The sequence below is a fragment of the Alexandromys fortis genome, unplaced genomic scaffold, assembly GCF_014885135.2.
Source record: "Alexandromys fortis isolate MF-2015 unplaced genomic scaffold, M_Fortis_MF-2015_v1.1 scaffold_213, whole genome shotgun sequence".
NCBI classification, from domain to species: Eukaryota; Metazoa; Chordata; class Mammalia; order Rodentia; family Cricetidae; genus Alexandromys; species Alexandromys fortis.
Genome location: NW_026068093.1, coordinates 675,515 through 690,917, shown reverse-complemented (window position 1 = coordinate 690,917; position 15,403 = coordinate 675,515). Strand labels below are relative to the sequence as shown.

At 46.4% G+C, this 15,403-nt stretch overlaps 2 protein-coding genes across 12 annotated transcripts in view; one reads left to right on the top strand and one right to left on the bottom strand.

Annotated features, from left to right (window-relative positions):
• Htr2b (5-hydroxytryptamine receptor 2B) overlaps positions 1–15,403 on the top strand; it is a 748,006-nt gene that overhangs the window by 610,539 nt on the left and 122,064 nt on the right. The gene's annotated exons all lie outside the window — the stretch shown is intronic.
• Positions 1–15,403, bottom strand: part of Armc9 (armadillo repeat containing 9) — a 137,292-nt gene that overhangs the window by 57,545 nt on the left and 64,344 nt on the right. For all 4 annotated transcript variants that reach the window (XM_050123108.1, XM_050123109.1, XM_050123110.1 and 1 more), the window contains exon 19: positions 14,155–14,210. In XM_050123108.1, coding sequence (XP_049979065.1) covers positions 14,155–14,210 — 56 coding nt within the window. The remainder of the gene's footprint in view (positions 1–14,154; positions 14,211–15,403) is intronic.

The window sequence follows — 15,403 nt, the reverse complement described above, 5'->3', positions numbered from 1 at the left end:
ATTAATTGGCCTTTCTTGGTTTCCATGGGAACGATATCAGGCAAATATGGTTTGTCTATGCCTAGGAACCATGAGGTGTCTTTGAGCCCTCACCTTGTTTTGAGCCAGCTGCTGTCTATTTCCATAGAAACCAGAGTGGAAACAAGGGCAGCAGTCATGAGTCAGCGTGCTGGGCGCTTCATCCCAGCCACGGTCTGGGAGCCCAGGGGCTGTGCTGCAGAAATACATGAACTCAGAAATGGAACGGATACCAGAAAAATGTAGAAGTCTTAATTGGGAAACTCTGGCTTCTTTATTGACTTGCCTGAATAATGGAAAAGCCTCGCAAGGAAAACAGACACAGGCGTTTCTTTGCTAATTGAGTATCGGGGAGCTGGAAGCATGGGCTACCCCGTGCCAAGCAAGCTGGCCAAAACAGGTGACCCTCAGCAGAGGTGCTTCATGGAGAAAGTCTACTGTGGACACATGTCCTGAAGAAACTTCAGGTGAGAGAACAGTCTTGCAGGTTGGGGGTGAAAGTGTTGGAGCGGAACTGGAACTCTGAATTCTAATGCAAGACCCTGAGAGGGAACTGGCCTTAATTTCCTATTTTAGCCAGAGTGGACAGTGTGCTTCCCATTTAAAATTATTACATCCACATACATACAAACAAAACACCCAAAGTTTACCAGGCTGGGGTTCTTAATGACAGCTCTCTTAGCTCCCAGTTCCTCTTAGTCCCACTTCCAGGCACACTTCCTCCCTTGGCCAGGCTCTGAACTACCCCTTACTCAAGGTAATTACGGCTGGGTACACATATCTGCAAGATTCGGTTTAATTTCATCTCTACTAATTACTACCCTGGGCCCCTGACTAAGTTTCTGTGCCTCTCAAAGCTCTGATTTTTGTTGTTTTGTTTTTCATCTAGAAAATGGGGCTAAAATTAGCCCTGCTTAGAGCCAGGTGTGATGATGTAACCCTATAGTACCAGCATGGGAGACTAAGGCAGAAGAGTTTGAGGCCAGCAGGGACTGACTATATATTAAGACCCTGTCTCATAAAACCCAAATCCAAACCAACAACAGGAAGTAAGTGAAGCTTTAGGGCCAGGCAGTTGTGGGGCAGGCAGATCTCTGTGAGTTCGAGGCCTGCCTTGTCTACACAGTAAATTCCAGGACAGACAGGGCTGATACAAAGAAAAACCCTGTCTCAAAAAGCCAAAGAGCCAAGCTCCACTCGGCAGAGGGGCTTGAGGAATAAGAGGGGAGAGAAGCTGGTGAAGCTCCTGAGCCCTGGCCTGCACACAGTCAGCACACGGCCAACACTGGCTGTTTGCACACACTGAGCTTGACTTCTGACGCCACCTTAGACTTTTCAAAAGGCATAGCTCCTCTCTGCTCCCTCCCTCCCCTTCTGACATAACAGATCCTAATGGGTCTCCACTTTCTTTACGCTTGCTGTGATTGGCCCTTCCCAACCTGCATTCCCTGCCATTTAAATCAGGACAGTCCTTGTCTCAGAAAATGCTAAGTTCTTACTTTAGCTTTTGATTAAAGTTCTTTTTGAAAGATATAGGTGGCTGGGTATGGTGGAACACGCCTTTAATCCGGCACTCAGGAAGCAGAGGCAGGCAGATCTCTGAGTTTGTGGCCAGCCTGGTCTACAGAGTGAGTTCCAGGATAGTGAGGGGGAAAAAAGAGAAAAAGAAAGACGCAGGTGTATGTAAGGGAGCTGAATATGAGCTGTGACCAGATGCCATGGTGACAACCGTCCCAGCTCTGGCGGCAGTGGTGGATGAAGCGGGAGAAGCAGGGTGGGATCTGGGAGACGGGCAGGAAGGTGACGACGGAGCGTTCAGTGGAGCAGGCTGTGAGTCAGAGAGAAACCATGCCTGTATTGTCTCAACTAAAAGTTTTCATGTCTGGGACATTGCAAGCCTTGCCCTTCCCTGCTAGCCAGTGCGTAAACTGGCTGGAATTAGACAACACAGAGCGCGCCTCAGCTCTTTTCTTTATTCCTGGCTACACCACCTACTGTGGTGTGCTGTGGGTTTTTGACACAAATCTAGATGTATTAAGAAAACACCTTGCCAGGTGGTGGTGGTGCACACCTTTAAGGCTGATGGATCTCTGCGAGTCTGAGGCCAGTCTGGTCTACAAAGTGAGCTCCAGGACTGTTACACAGAGAAATTCTGTCTTGAAAAAAAAAAAAAAAAAAAAAGAAAAAGAAAGGAAGAAAGGAAAAGAAAAGAGAGAGAAAAATACCTCCCTAGGTTGGCTTGCAGGCAAGTCTTTAGGGCATTTTGTTGATTAATGATTGATGTGGGAGTGCACAGCTCTTACTGTGGGCGGGGCCACTCCTGGGCAGGTGGTCCTGAAGAAAGCAGGCAGAGCAAGCCCTGGGGGAACAAGCCAGTCAGCAGTGTTCCCCAATGACCTCTGCATCAGCTCCTGCCTTGAGTTCCTGTCCTGACTTTGCTGCTGATGAACTACATATAAGCCGTAAGCAAAATAAACCCTTTCCTCTTTAAGCTGCTTTATCACAGCAACTGAAACCCTAAGACATGAAGGAAGAGGAGTCAGGCAGGTACACCCTAGCACTCTCTAGACTGAGCCAAAGTTGGCGATTCTGTTTCCCCTACCTTGCTCATGAAACCACCATTAGGGCTCATTCCCATGTTCCCCTATTCTTCCTTTGCCTCTAGCCCCCTCCTGCATGGTTCCCTGTGTCATGGCATGCCCCTACTTTTCTTTTTCCTCTGTCTCTGTCTCTCTCTCTGTCTCTGTCTCTCTAAAGATGCAGTTCCGTGTGGCTGAGGCTGACACTGAACTCGCTATTGGCTGGGACTGTAGGTGTGGGCTCCAGTATTGATTTATGCCGTGCATACTTGAAAGCCAACCGTGCTGCATCCTTAATCTACAGAACCACCGTCCAGTACTGTGTCTCCAGACTGGTAGCCTTACAGAACCTCACAGTTTTCTATTAATGTGTGGAGTGTTAAATCCTTGGAGGCCACATCCTTACCAAGGCTTTTCTGTAGTTTCCTCCAAAGCCAGGAGAAGACAGGTGTCAGGAACACTATACCACATGTGACTCCTGCACAGCCCAGCATGATGGTTAGAAACGATAATGGTGGTAATGGGGATAATGACTAACAAATACCAAGAGCTTAAGACACCCAGGTGCAGATGGATTTTTCTTTGGGCTGCCAGCTCACAAAAAATGACATGGGGGCTGGAGAGATGGCTCAGAGGTTAAGAGCACTGGCCGCTCTTCCAGAGGTCCTGAGTTCAATTCCCAGCAACCACATGGTGGCTCACAACCATCTATAATGAGATCTGATGCTCTCTTCTGGTGTGCAGGCAGATCACTGCATACACAATAAATAAATAAATAAATCTTTAAAAATACATGGAGACTTATTATAAAAGCTCTGTTTATAGGTTAGGCTTGTCTCACTAGCTCTTATAACTTAAATTGACCTATTTCTTTTACTCTATGTTCTTTTATGTGGCTCAGTTACCTTTATTCTGTACTGCCCATCCTGCTTCCTCTCCATCTGGCTGGTGACTCTGTCTTTCTTCTTCCCAGAGCTCTCTCTGTCCAGAAGTACCTGCTATACCTCCTGCCTACCTACTGGCCATTTAGCCTTTTATTAAACCAATCACAATGACACATGTTCACATAGTGGAAAGGAATATGACATAACACCCAGGCACCATTCTGCATGCTTGCCCCTCCCCCTGTAATCTATTACTGAAGCCTGAGCATACAGGAAGATTATAAAACCACCCCAGTCTGGCCTTGCTTTGGATGCTACCTATGGGCTGGTGTGTTTGTGAAATATAGCTAAAGAGGATAATGTGAGTTTTTTCTGTAACTAATGATTTCAGGAGGGTCAGCCTTCCTTTCTTCAGGAGAATGTGCTCACCATGGACCAGACAGAGGGTAGGGATGGGGAGACAAAGAGAGACATGAATTTGCTGGTTTCCCCCACAAAAGGCAACGCTGGAGGTAGTGAGTGCCTGCTCTCTAGAAGCTAGACTTTGTAAATGGTGAGAACAAAACTTTGAGTGCTGTTGACTTGACAAAGGCTAAAATTTTTATTAGAATCCCATCCCTAGTGTCTCCGTATCTGGCAAGGTAGGCCAGAGTAGAGACATCTTCAAGACGGATGTAGGGCTCTATATTCCCTAAGAGAAGAAAGAAACACAGCATGGCTTATCATTAGGTTTGCAAGAAAGAGCAGGATGGAGCTGGTCCCCAAGCAAAACCTGGTGGAGTGAGAACAGAATGCTAAGGCAGGAGATATGGATACCAAGAGTACCTTCAGAGGTACCACCAAAGAGTTGATGCCTGACTTCCCCTCGGGTGAAGACGTCCTAGAGTGCACATGTGCTGAGGCCCTTCTAGGTTGTGGCTGGGAAAGAAAGGAGGGGTTCTGCCCTGTCTGAAGCTGCACCACTCACTATCCTGTTGTCCAACACTCACTGCACAGATCCATATGGCATCTGTCCCTTGACATTTTTTATTGGCTCCTTGCCTGAGATCTTCATCCTTAATGAAGATCTTATCGCTTATTTCCCCAAGAGAATTTGATTTTTTCCCCCTCTGTATAACCCTGGGTGTCCTAGCACTAGCTCTGTAAACTAGGCTGGCTTTGAACTCACAGAGATCCACCTGCCTCTGCCTCCTAGTGCCGGGATTAAAGGCATGTGCCATCACTGCCTGTCTTTATTTAATTCTGATTTAATCTCACTGGGTAAGTTGTGTGAGGCTCCACTACAACCAAACTATAACAATAATATAATTAATTTAGCCATTATACTTATATGAAACATATCTGAATTTACTCATGTTTGAATTAATCTTTCTCCAAAGCTTTTGGAATATGAGAGAAGTTGACTCAGCAGTGACACAAGTCACATGACCTGGGTATTTAAAGACTGGAACATGAAGACAGTATACAAGACCTTAAAACAACGGCTATAAACTGTGTGCATGGGATGCGACATCCCAGGGAAGACATATCCCAGATCTAATATTGCTAAGTTCAAATCTCAAGTCCTTTAGGAGTAAGTGTGGGTGTGGGTAGGGGGTGCTGATTTATGGGAGGTGGGATTTATCTAAAAAGGTGAAGCTGCAAAACAAAATTGGAAAATCCAGAGCTGGAGAAACAGCTTAGCAGTTAAGAGCACTTGTTGCTCTCGCAGAAGACAGGGGTTTGGTTCCCAGTATTCCATCCACAGGATGGCTAACAACCACCCAGAACTCAAGTTCCAGGGGATCTGACACCCTTTTCTGAACTCCCTGAGCATCAGGTATGCATGTGGGACACACACACATGTGCAAGCAAAACATTCATGCACATAAAACAGATAAAATCTAAACATAATTTTTAATGGAAATATGGCCAGGAGAGACAGCCTGGTGTGTTGAGTGCCTACTGCACACGTGTGAGGACCCAAGATTGAGCCCTAGAACACACGAGAACAGTCAGGTGTGGTGGAACATGCTTGCAATCCTTCACTGGGGTTGTGGAGATGGGGATCCCATAGGGTCCAGAGGGCATCAGTCTGGTCTAACCAAGTGAGCCCCAGCTTTCAAGGAGAGGCCTACATGTTCGAGTGCACACATACACACCCCACAAACAACACAAAACAAAGGAAATTGAAAAAAATCACTGAAAATATGATGAAAGCCACCTTTCCCTGGTTTTATTTTATTTATTATTTGTTTATTTATTTATTTTGAAACAGGATTTCTCTGTATATCTCTGGCTGGCCTGGAACTCACTGTGGAGGCCAGGCTGATCTCAAATTCACAGAGATCTGCTTGCCTCTGTCTTCTAGGTGCTGGAATTAAAGGTGTGCACCACCATGAGCCTGGCTTCTTTCCCAGATTTATATGAATGTCAATAACTTACCTTATTGTAAGTTTAGGCAACAGAAGATATTTGAACAGTATTATAGTATCAGTAATAAATTCGTGTATAATTTGAAAAAATTATTCAGAATTCAACAACTAAAGGGTTGAAACATCTAAACAAAATGTTCTGAACGCTTTAAAAGTAAAAAATTTCAGCCTGGCGGTGGTGGCACACACCTTTGATCTCAGTACTCAGGAGGCAGAGGCAGGAGGATCTCTCTGAGTTTGAGGCCAGCCTGGTCTATAGAACATGTTCCATGATTGCCAGGGCTGTTACAGAGAGAAACCCTGTCTCAAAATACAAACAAAAAAAACTCAAAACAAAACTAAAAAATTCAAAATGAATTTTTATAACTTTTGAAACTAAACTAGAAACGCATAAGCCCCCGAGCTGTCTGATGGGCGTAAGGATCGCTGTACTATTTTTCCTGTGAATCTAAAATTTTTTTTTTAATTTATTAAAGATTTCTGTCTCTTTCCCACCGCCGCCTCCCCTTTCCCTCCCCCTCCCCCAATCAAGTCCCCCTCCCTGTCAGCCCAAAGCGCAATCAGGGTTCTCTGCCCTGTGGGAAGTCCAAGGACCACCCTCCTCCATCCAGGTCTAGTAAGGTGAGCATCCAGAATCTAAAATTCTTGAAGCTAGCAAAATCTTTAAAAACCCAGGCATTGAAGAATAAACACAAGGGAGTGATACCCAGAGGACCCTGGCAACAGAAACACAAGCATCTTTGCATGATCAGAGACCATGACAACAGCCTGCGAAGGTGCAAACACCAGCGCTGAATCAACAATCTATAGAACCGTGTCTGAACTGGTTATTCTGAAGAGTATTCAGGATCAACAGTGACCGATTATCAGTGATCTTTAAACACTTGGCAACCACACTCAGGTGAAGTATTTAAAGTCCGCACTTGTTGACGCTCACACGGCGGATCCTGGAACAACCGGACTTCTGACATTTGCAGAGGGGCAGCCGCAGCCTGGGCGACACCACTGACAGCACGGAGGGAAGCAGAAGACACACAGGCGCGTCAGGACACTCTGTCACTGGGACAAACCCGAGGGAGACTAAAGGAGGCAAGCTTTATTCTGGCTCTGAGGTTTCAATCCCTGCTAGGGTGGCTCCTTTGCTTTGGACCTGAGGGGAGGCAAACATCACAGCAGGGGTGCAAATGGCACAGAGAGAAGGAAGAGGACACCACACCCCTAGACAGCAGGTCTCCAGGAGCGAGCACCCTGCATTAGGGTCACTTCTTAGGAGGGACTTTATAAAAAACATTCTTAAATAATCAATGGGCCAAAAAGGAATCACAAAGAAAACTAGAAACTCTCAGAGACAAACACACCAAACACACGCAGAAGCAGGGCTGGAGGGAACACAGCTATAACTAGCCAGTTAAATGACCTCAAGACAATAGCTTCACTTCAAACTGTAGGGAGCAGAAAAAAAGTATGAGCAAAGTAATGCTGACAGAAGGAAGGAAGTGACAAAGATGAGAAAGAGACAGAGAAAATGGAAAAACAGAGAAAACCAACAAAACAAAGCAGAAAACCTGGCTGTGAGAACAGATGAACAAAACTGTCAAAGCCTTTAGGTAGACATAGCCAGAAAAGAGAAGCTTCATATTAGTAAATGGATATCATTAAACCTACAGAATCAAAAGGGTCATAAGGCAATGACAGGAGCAAAACCACCTCAACCAAATAGATCACTTAAGAAATGAAAAACAGGGCTGGAGAAATGGCTCAGTGGTTAAGAGCATTGCCTGCTCTTCCAAAGGTCCTGAGTTCAATTCCCAGCAACCACATGGTGGCTCACAACCATCTGTAATGAGGTAAGGTGCCCTCTTCTGGCCTGCAGGCATATACACAGACAGAATATTGTATACATAATAAATAAATAAATATTTAAAAAAAGAAATGAAAAATATTTTAAAACCACAAATTACCGAGCTGTTTTATGAAGAAACATAAAAGTCCAAATAAATTCTTTTTTTAAAAAAGGAAATAAATTTGCACAAAATCAAAACATAAAGGGGCTCAATGGCACACACCAGCAAAATCTATACTTAGGAGGCCGAAGCAAAAGAATGAAAATTTAAGGTCATCCTCAGGTAAATACAAAGTTCAAGGCTAGTCTGGGCTACAGAAAATTCTGTCTATAAAAACAAACAAAAAACTGCTGGTGGTGCCTGCCTTTAATCTTAGCACTAGGTAGGCAGAGGCAGGTGGATCTCAGTGAGTTCAAGGCCAGCCTGGTCTACAGAACTAGTTCCAGGATAGCTAGGGCTGTTACACAGAGAAACTCTACCTAGAAAACAAAACAAACAAAACCAACAGCAGCAGCAAAGCACACACACACACACACACACACACACACACACACACAATCAATCTGGTGAAATCTACTGTAATTAAAAAACATATACCTGACCTAGCAAGCAGGAGCCCACATAAATGAACGTTCCGGCAAATGACATATTTATGTCTTCTCTAGTACTGCTTAGAGTAGCAAGATGTGGACAACCGAACACCCATCACACCGAGAAACATCAGTTTGCTGCACTGCCAGCTCAGAAGGATTTCCAAGGAACATTAACAAAAGGAAAAGGCCACATTGTGCATATGTACATGTCTGCATATTTATATTAGATCTCTATCTGCAAAACAAACGATTCCAGAACATACAGACGGGAGCACATGCACGCATATGTCTATGTGCATCTCTCAAAATGCCCACATACACCTGGGTAATGAGCATGCTTTCCTGGGTCGGGGCTGAGGCAGAGAATCAGGCACATGCTTGCGTGGACTCCTGTCCCCGCTGTGTGCCTTCCTGAATTCAGCCCACTGTACTTCCTCTCTACCCTCGGCTGTCTTGACCCAACTTCTGCCTTCCAGTATTTTAGGACGCACCCCCAGCACACACACACAACTGTTGCATTTCCCATTTCCTTCCCCTTTATGGATCTATAACTGCTTGTTTGTCTCCTATCTGCTGTCCTGGTGTCTCCCACTGTCTGACTAGAGGCCCCAGAGTTGGAGCGCAGGGCTTGCTTTGCTGCCCCGCATCACATGGGTGTGAGTCCCAGCTCCACTGCTCACTGACTAGCCTCAAGCATGGGGCGCGTGACATTTCTCCTGTGTGTCTGCTCGTCGGTGCAGATGGAACAGTAGCACCCACAGGGTAAATGCAGGCGGGAACACAGGTGAACTGCTGGAGCAGAAGCTGCCATGTGGTGACGCCAACAGGACCATCCCCAGCTCCTCTATGGAGGCATTGTAAACCACAGAGAGTCTCACGGAATCTTTTTTTTAATCCCTTCTGTATTTCCTAGAACACGGTTACTTCAAGGTCCTTAAATATTTGTTCAATACATAATGAAGGACAGATAGGACGGAAGGAAACGTGGGTCTTACATGAATCCTACGAGCAAATGTTTATGGCTGACTGCTCCTGTTACTAAACCTATTTTGGTAAAAGGGAAAAAATATTTGTCTTAAAATCAATCTTCTCAAATAGTATAGGAAGGCATTTTTCCTTCACTTGAAGCCATGTGTAAGCTGACACACAAGCCTCATCTGAGCAGGTACCGAGGAAACCTCCTTGGGGGTGAGGACATGAGAACCATGCTGCTGGTCTTAGGATTTGTTGCCAGCCTGTGAGTAACACCGTGCTCATGTTAATCATAAAATGAAGCCCATGAGATAACACGGCTCTTCAAAGCACTAGACGGGAGCATCTGAACCCTTGCCGCATTGCGGATCATCTCAGTGCATTTCCAGCTTATCTAATCTGCTTTTATTTCCCTGGAGATTTAAATGGGCCTGGAGCCTTCTGGAGCAAAAGGATCTAAGAAGCAAGTTATTTATTACTCCCCCATCTTTCTTTTTATTTGAGACACAGTCTTGTGTTCCGTGGTGATGTGGATGCTCCTCTGTAAGCTGTATGTCCAGCGTGGCCTGGGTAACAGACAAACCCTGTCTCAAAGACAATGAGAACACTGTCCTTTGAGGTCCTCCTCTCCCTACCTTGACTGTCCAGCGTTGTGTCTGTCAACAGCCATGGGTGGATATGCTTAGTTTTTTCCCACTTTTAAACCAGACCACAAGGGCCCTTCACTCCCCCCTTTCGCTGTATGTGTTCAACTGTGTGAAGAGTGGAAAACACTGTCACTGCCATTTCCTTGGGCTCTGCTTTGCTCTCTAGTTGACTACAGTGTGACTCCCCTACCCCAAACCGTGCAAATGACTTCACCCTACCACATCCACTGTCCTGTTTCAACTTCTCCCCTTACTGGCCAGTCTGCAGTCTGGAGCCCTGTTGATCACGGCCTCTCAGCCTCCCACCCACACTTCCTCATTCCTCTTCCCCCTAATGTCAATAAAAAGGGTGTAGCTTTGCACACCTTTCTGCTGCATGGGCACATAAGTGTATCTATAACTCACAGGCGGGTAGATTTATATGTTTGCTTTGTTTTAAGCACTGTTCACATTAACTTTATGGTTCTTTTTTGAGACAAGGTATTGACATGTTGGCTTTGAACTCAACATCCTCCTGCCTCAGCTTCCTTCCTGAGGACTAGTACCACCACACCCTGCTATGTTCGCCCTCATCGCAATGTTCGCAAATGGTCTGTAAGACATAGGACATATTGCTAGCTATGTAACTTTTCATTTTTAGTTATAAATGGGCAGATAGTCAACATAACTGAGTTCTCTACACATTCCACAAACAGTTGCATTCTTAGACATTAGGAGGAAAAACTAGATTTTGCATCTGAGTCCCCTCAAGGGCTTGCAGCGAGGCAGAATGCTGCAATGGAATCTCAGCACAATTCCCACGGTCACTCTGCAGAGCCACATCCCTGTGCAGCTGCCTAAAAACAGTTCAGGGACTTCAGCCTTTGTACTGGGTCCAAATATCAAATTAAAAAAGCCTCTTGCACTGATGAGAGACTCGACTCTCATGCACTGACAACAATAATGTCTTCTTCAGGTTGTCACCTTTCACAGTGACAACAGCATGGCCTCTCAAGTAGTCCTTGGCATCTTCCTCCAACTTAAGCATCTGCCACTTTTTTTTGTTCTCTGTCAATTTTAATTAGTAGTTATGAAAGTAATGCCTGGCCTTGGTGAAAGCAGACGCAGCAGACTGTCTGCAGGTGGCCCCTGCTAACATGCAGCAGTTCACTGCAAGGGTCACTGAGGAGGGAAGCCCAGGACCTGCTGGCTCTAGTCATCAGCATCACTTTGGATCAACCGTGTCCTTTCATTGTTCTTACAAAACCTCTTTTAGGAAACTTCTCAGAAGCCTGGTTACTGTGACAAATGTTTTCAAATGCCAACCTCAGCCCTGGTTGGTTTCTGTCAACTTGGCACAAACTAGAGTTACCGTAAAAGAGGAACCTCAGCTGACATCAGCTGACAAGATGCGTTTATCAGATTGGCCTGCGGCGAGGCTGTAGCGCATTTTTCTGATTGATGAATGATGTGGAAGGTCCATCCACGTGGGTGGTGCTGTCTCTGGGCAGGTGGTCCCAGAGTGCATAAACAAACTGAGCAAGCGAGTAAGCAGCCCTCCTCAATGGCTTCTGCCTCAGCTCCTGCCCCCAGGATCCTGCTTAGAGTTCCTACCCTGACACCCTTCATCACACACTGTGATGTGGAAGCATAAACTAGATGAGCCCTCTCCTCTGCAGGCTGTGTTTGACTGTGTTTTGTCAAGGCAGCAGAAAGACTAAGACACTGCTGTGGAGAAGCAGCAAATCCAGAGACCTTGGTCCATGTGTGTTCTGTAGCTGACTGCCGCACTACCAGAGGGAAGTGTGCAGAAGCTGAATCCCCATGACTAACCAGCATACTTTTGGGCCAAATGAATTTCTATTATAATATAAAACTAAAGGCTTAATGGCAAAACAATTGAACAAGTCAGGCATGATGACCATTCTAGCACTTGGGAAGCCAAGGCAAGAGGAGACACCACCATGCCAGCCTTAGCTACAGCACAAGACCCTGGTCTCCAAACAATATGAAACAAGTCATTGAGAAAACAGAGGAACCCCAAAGTTCCCGAAGACAACACAGGAAGGGAAAGGACAGAACCTGAGAGGAACCGTTTTTGGATATGGTGACAAAAAGTTCATGGAATGAAATGATTAACTACTCAGAACTAGTAAAGTGTCAAGCACAAAGGGAGCGTCTTGCTTCAGAGATGCACAGTGGCTGTGCCAGTGGCTGGGCTCTACCCTAGGGGTGGCAGCAACAGCCTTGAATGCAGGTGCCTGTGTTTGTTTAGTGTCGAGAGAACAAATTTTACGCTTTTAAATACTTGGAAAAAATTAAATGACATTAAAATGATATAGTCTTCTAACTTTTAGTGCCCACAAACAGTTTTCGGGGAATACAGACAGGTTTCCCAACAGCCACTGTGCTAAAGGGCAGAATTGAGTGGCTCAAACTAAGACCATGTTGCCCTCCCAGAATGACACATTGTCAACTTTCCCCTTACAGAGTCTGCTGACTTGGCTGAGCCAAGTCTTACCAGACAGCTTTTCTTGGGCACAAGGCTGGTCTCCATCCCCTGTGGAGAGGTCAGTGGCTGGATCTGGGGCTCCCTTGCCCCACCAGGCAGTAAGAGATGTGAGAATGTCCACTGGTGCCACCTGCAGCCCAGAAAAGGAACGGCAGGCAGGGAACTGGGTTGTAGGGGAAGACCCTAAATAACTATGGCCTGACTGACGCCTCTACGGATCACAGACTTGGCTTTCACCAAAAACTCTTTAAACTGACAGAGCAGAACATTCACGTATGGGGCGGATGCTCCCCAAAGAGAAGGTGCTCCCAGTATTTCCATCTGTACTAACTGCTCCCCACGCACAGAACAAAGGAAAGCATATTGTCACCACGAGAATGATGATAATGTGTCTGCCCTTTCTATGTCTGAAGGGAAAGCCACACAGAAGCTTATCATCTTAGCTGCCTCCTGCAGCCTGCAAGTTACTGGCCTTGCTAGCACCTCGCCAAGACGCCACAGGTTAACTAACTTGAGGACCAGGGGGCAGATTTGTCAGTCGGCAAACCTACACCAAAAGAATGAACACAGGACAGTGGAGTGGTTGGTTCTGCCAGCTCCAAACCAAATCAAGACCCCTTGTCTAGAGCGTCTTATCATGGGCCTATGTACCCTCATTCCTTTCACCAAGGAGACAGGCAAGAGCTCACAGCCTTTCAGAACAAAGAACTCACAGAGAAGAACTCTTCTTTTTGACCCTTCCCCTACAAGCAAGCGGAGGTGCGAGGCTGCACCTATGAAGTGTGCCAGCATCATGGGGTCTGTGTCCATGCCTCAGTCTGGACTGGACTTATGTGTATGGAGTCGAATGCCGCAAGAGGACTTCCCTGAGACTTTGGAGCCCAGAGAGGATGGGAAACTTAATCCTTCCATCTGGGAGCCCAGCTTCTGACCCATAAGAAGTCCACCCTGGCCTTTTCGTCAAGATGGCGCCGAAAGTGAAGAAGGAAGCTCCCGCTCCTCCCAAAGCTAAAGCTAAAGCGAAGGCCTTGAAAGCCAAGAAGGCAGTGCTGAAAGGCGTCCACAGCCACAAAAAGAAGAAGATCCACACATCGCCCACCTTTCGGCGGCCCAAGACCCTGCGGCTACGAAGGCAGCCTAAATACCCCCAAAGAGCGCGCCCAGAAGGAACAAGCTTGACCACTATGCCATCATCAAATTCCCCTGACCACCGAGTCAGCCATGAAGAAGATAGAAGACAACAACACACTTGTGTTCATTGTGGACGTCAAGGCCAACAAGCACCAGATCAAACAGGCTGTGAAGAAACTCTATGACATCGATGTGGCCAAAGTCAACACCCTCATAAGGCCCAACGGAGAGAAGAAGGCGTATGTTTGGTTGGCTCCTGATTATGATGCTCTGGATGTTGCCAACAAGATGGGAATCATCTAAACTGAGCCCAGCTGGGTAATTCTAAATATACACTTTTTCACCATTAAAAAAAAAAAAAAAGAAGTCCACCCTGGAGCACTGGAAGATACCAGACACCTGGAGAGGTTGTGGAGGATGAGGGCTGCACTTGAGACCTCAGTGCACCTCCATACACCGAGTCTCCATTAACCCCACAACTGTAAGGAAGACACCACGGCTGCCTAAGTGCTCGGGACATAAAAGGGACATAGAGGAGCATGGCAGAGCTTTCTGTGTTGTCTCAAGAGCCTTCAACTTACTTCATCATCTTCATCTTCTTCATCATCAGATTCAAGAACACCATCCAGTAAATCTTCTATAAAGAAAAAATTCATCAGAAAAACCACAAGGCTTGGCTTTCGGTCCCTGAATGTCAGCCAGTGCACTCATGTGAGCATCATACAGAGTCATGCTCCTGACCACAAGCCCTGACAGTTTCAGAGCAGGACACTTCCGCAGTCCTTCCACCCTCCTGATCCCTCATTATTACTCCTGTTTACTCCCTTGGACATCCCTAGTTACAGCTGCTTCAGCCACACTTTGCTATCATTCTTAGCAGCCTCAAACACACTCTGCTTTTATCAGAACATATTTGTTCTTACTCTTATGAACACAGAGCTGGAGAGAACTGCAGGGCAGAAAATGACCTAGTGTTTACTCCAGGGAACCCGCTAGTTCTGCAGAGGTGTGAATTCATTTGATCTTCACGAGGGCTCTGTTGATCGTCAGTCCTCAAGCACAGGCAACAGTGGAGGCGCAGAGGGACCACGTCCTAAGCCCCTTTGCTCTAACCCGAAGGTGTAGCTTTGCAAAGGAGCTGACAAGAGGCTACCCTTCAGATGGGCATTATGGGGGCTGGGAGGTGGGAGAGAGAGACAGAGAGACAGACACACAGAGAGACAGACTGACCACAAAGGGCCATGATCAGGCCTTGAAGAAGAAGATTAGGAGAAAGAACACTTATACTAGAGATGCCATGATGGGGTCTTGAAGGGAGAGGAGTTATCCTTTCAAACTTGGGAGGAACTGCATTAGGAGAGACTGCTATCTTTCACAGCAGAACCGGGCCTGAAGGGAAGAACTTCTAAAATCCCCTGAACAAAGAGAGTTTCTGATTCAGACCTTCTTGGGTGGGGTGGGGTGATTGAGGGGGTGGCAGGAAGTTCCACACCATGTGACTTGTGGCCTAGCCTACAAGCAAAGGGGAACGGAGCAGGCATTAGCACTAGGCAGAAGCACAAATTTATCATGGAGCTACAAGGGAGTAGGACTGGGCTTGCCTTCTCCCCAAAGCTGTGTGCGTAAATAGAGCAGAGGCCTGGCAGTTCTTTGTTGGGGACAAAACCTGACTTCTTGCCGGGCGATGGTGGTGCACGCCTTTAATCCCAGCACTAGGGAGGCAGAGGCAGGCGGATCTCTGTGAGTTCGAAACCAGCCTGGTCTACAGAGCTAGTTCCAGGACAGGCTCCAAAGCCACAGAGAAACCCCGTCTTGAAAAACCAAAAAAAA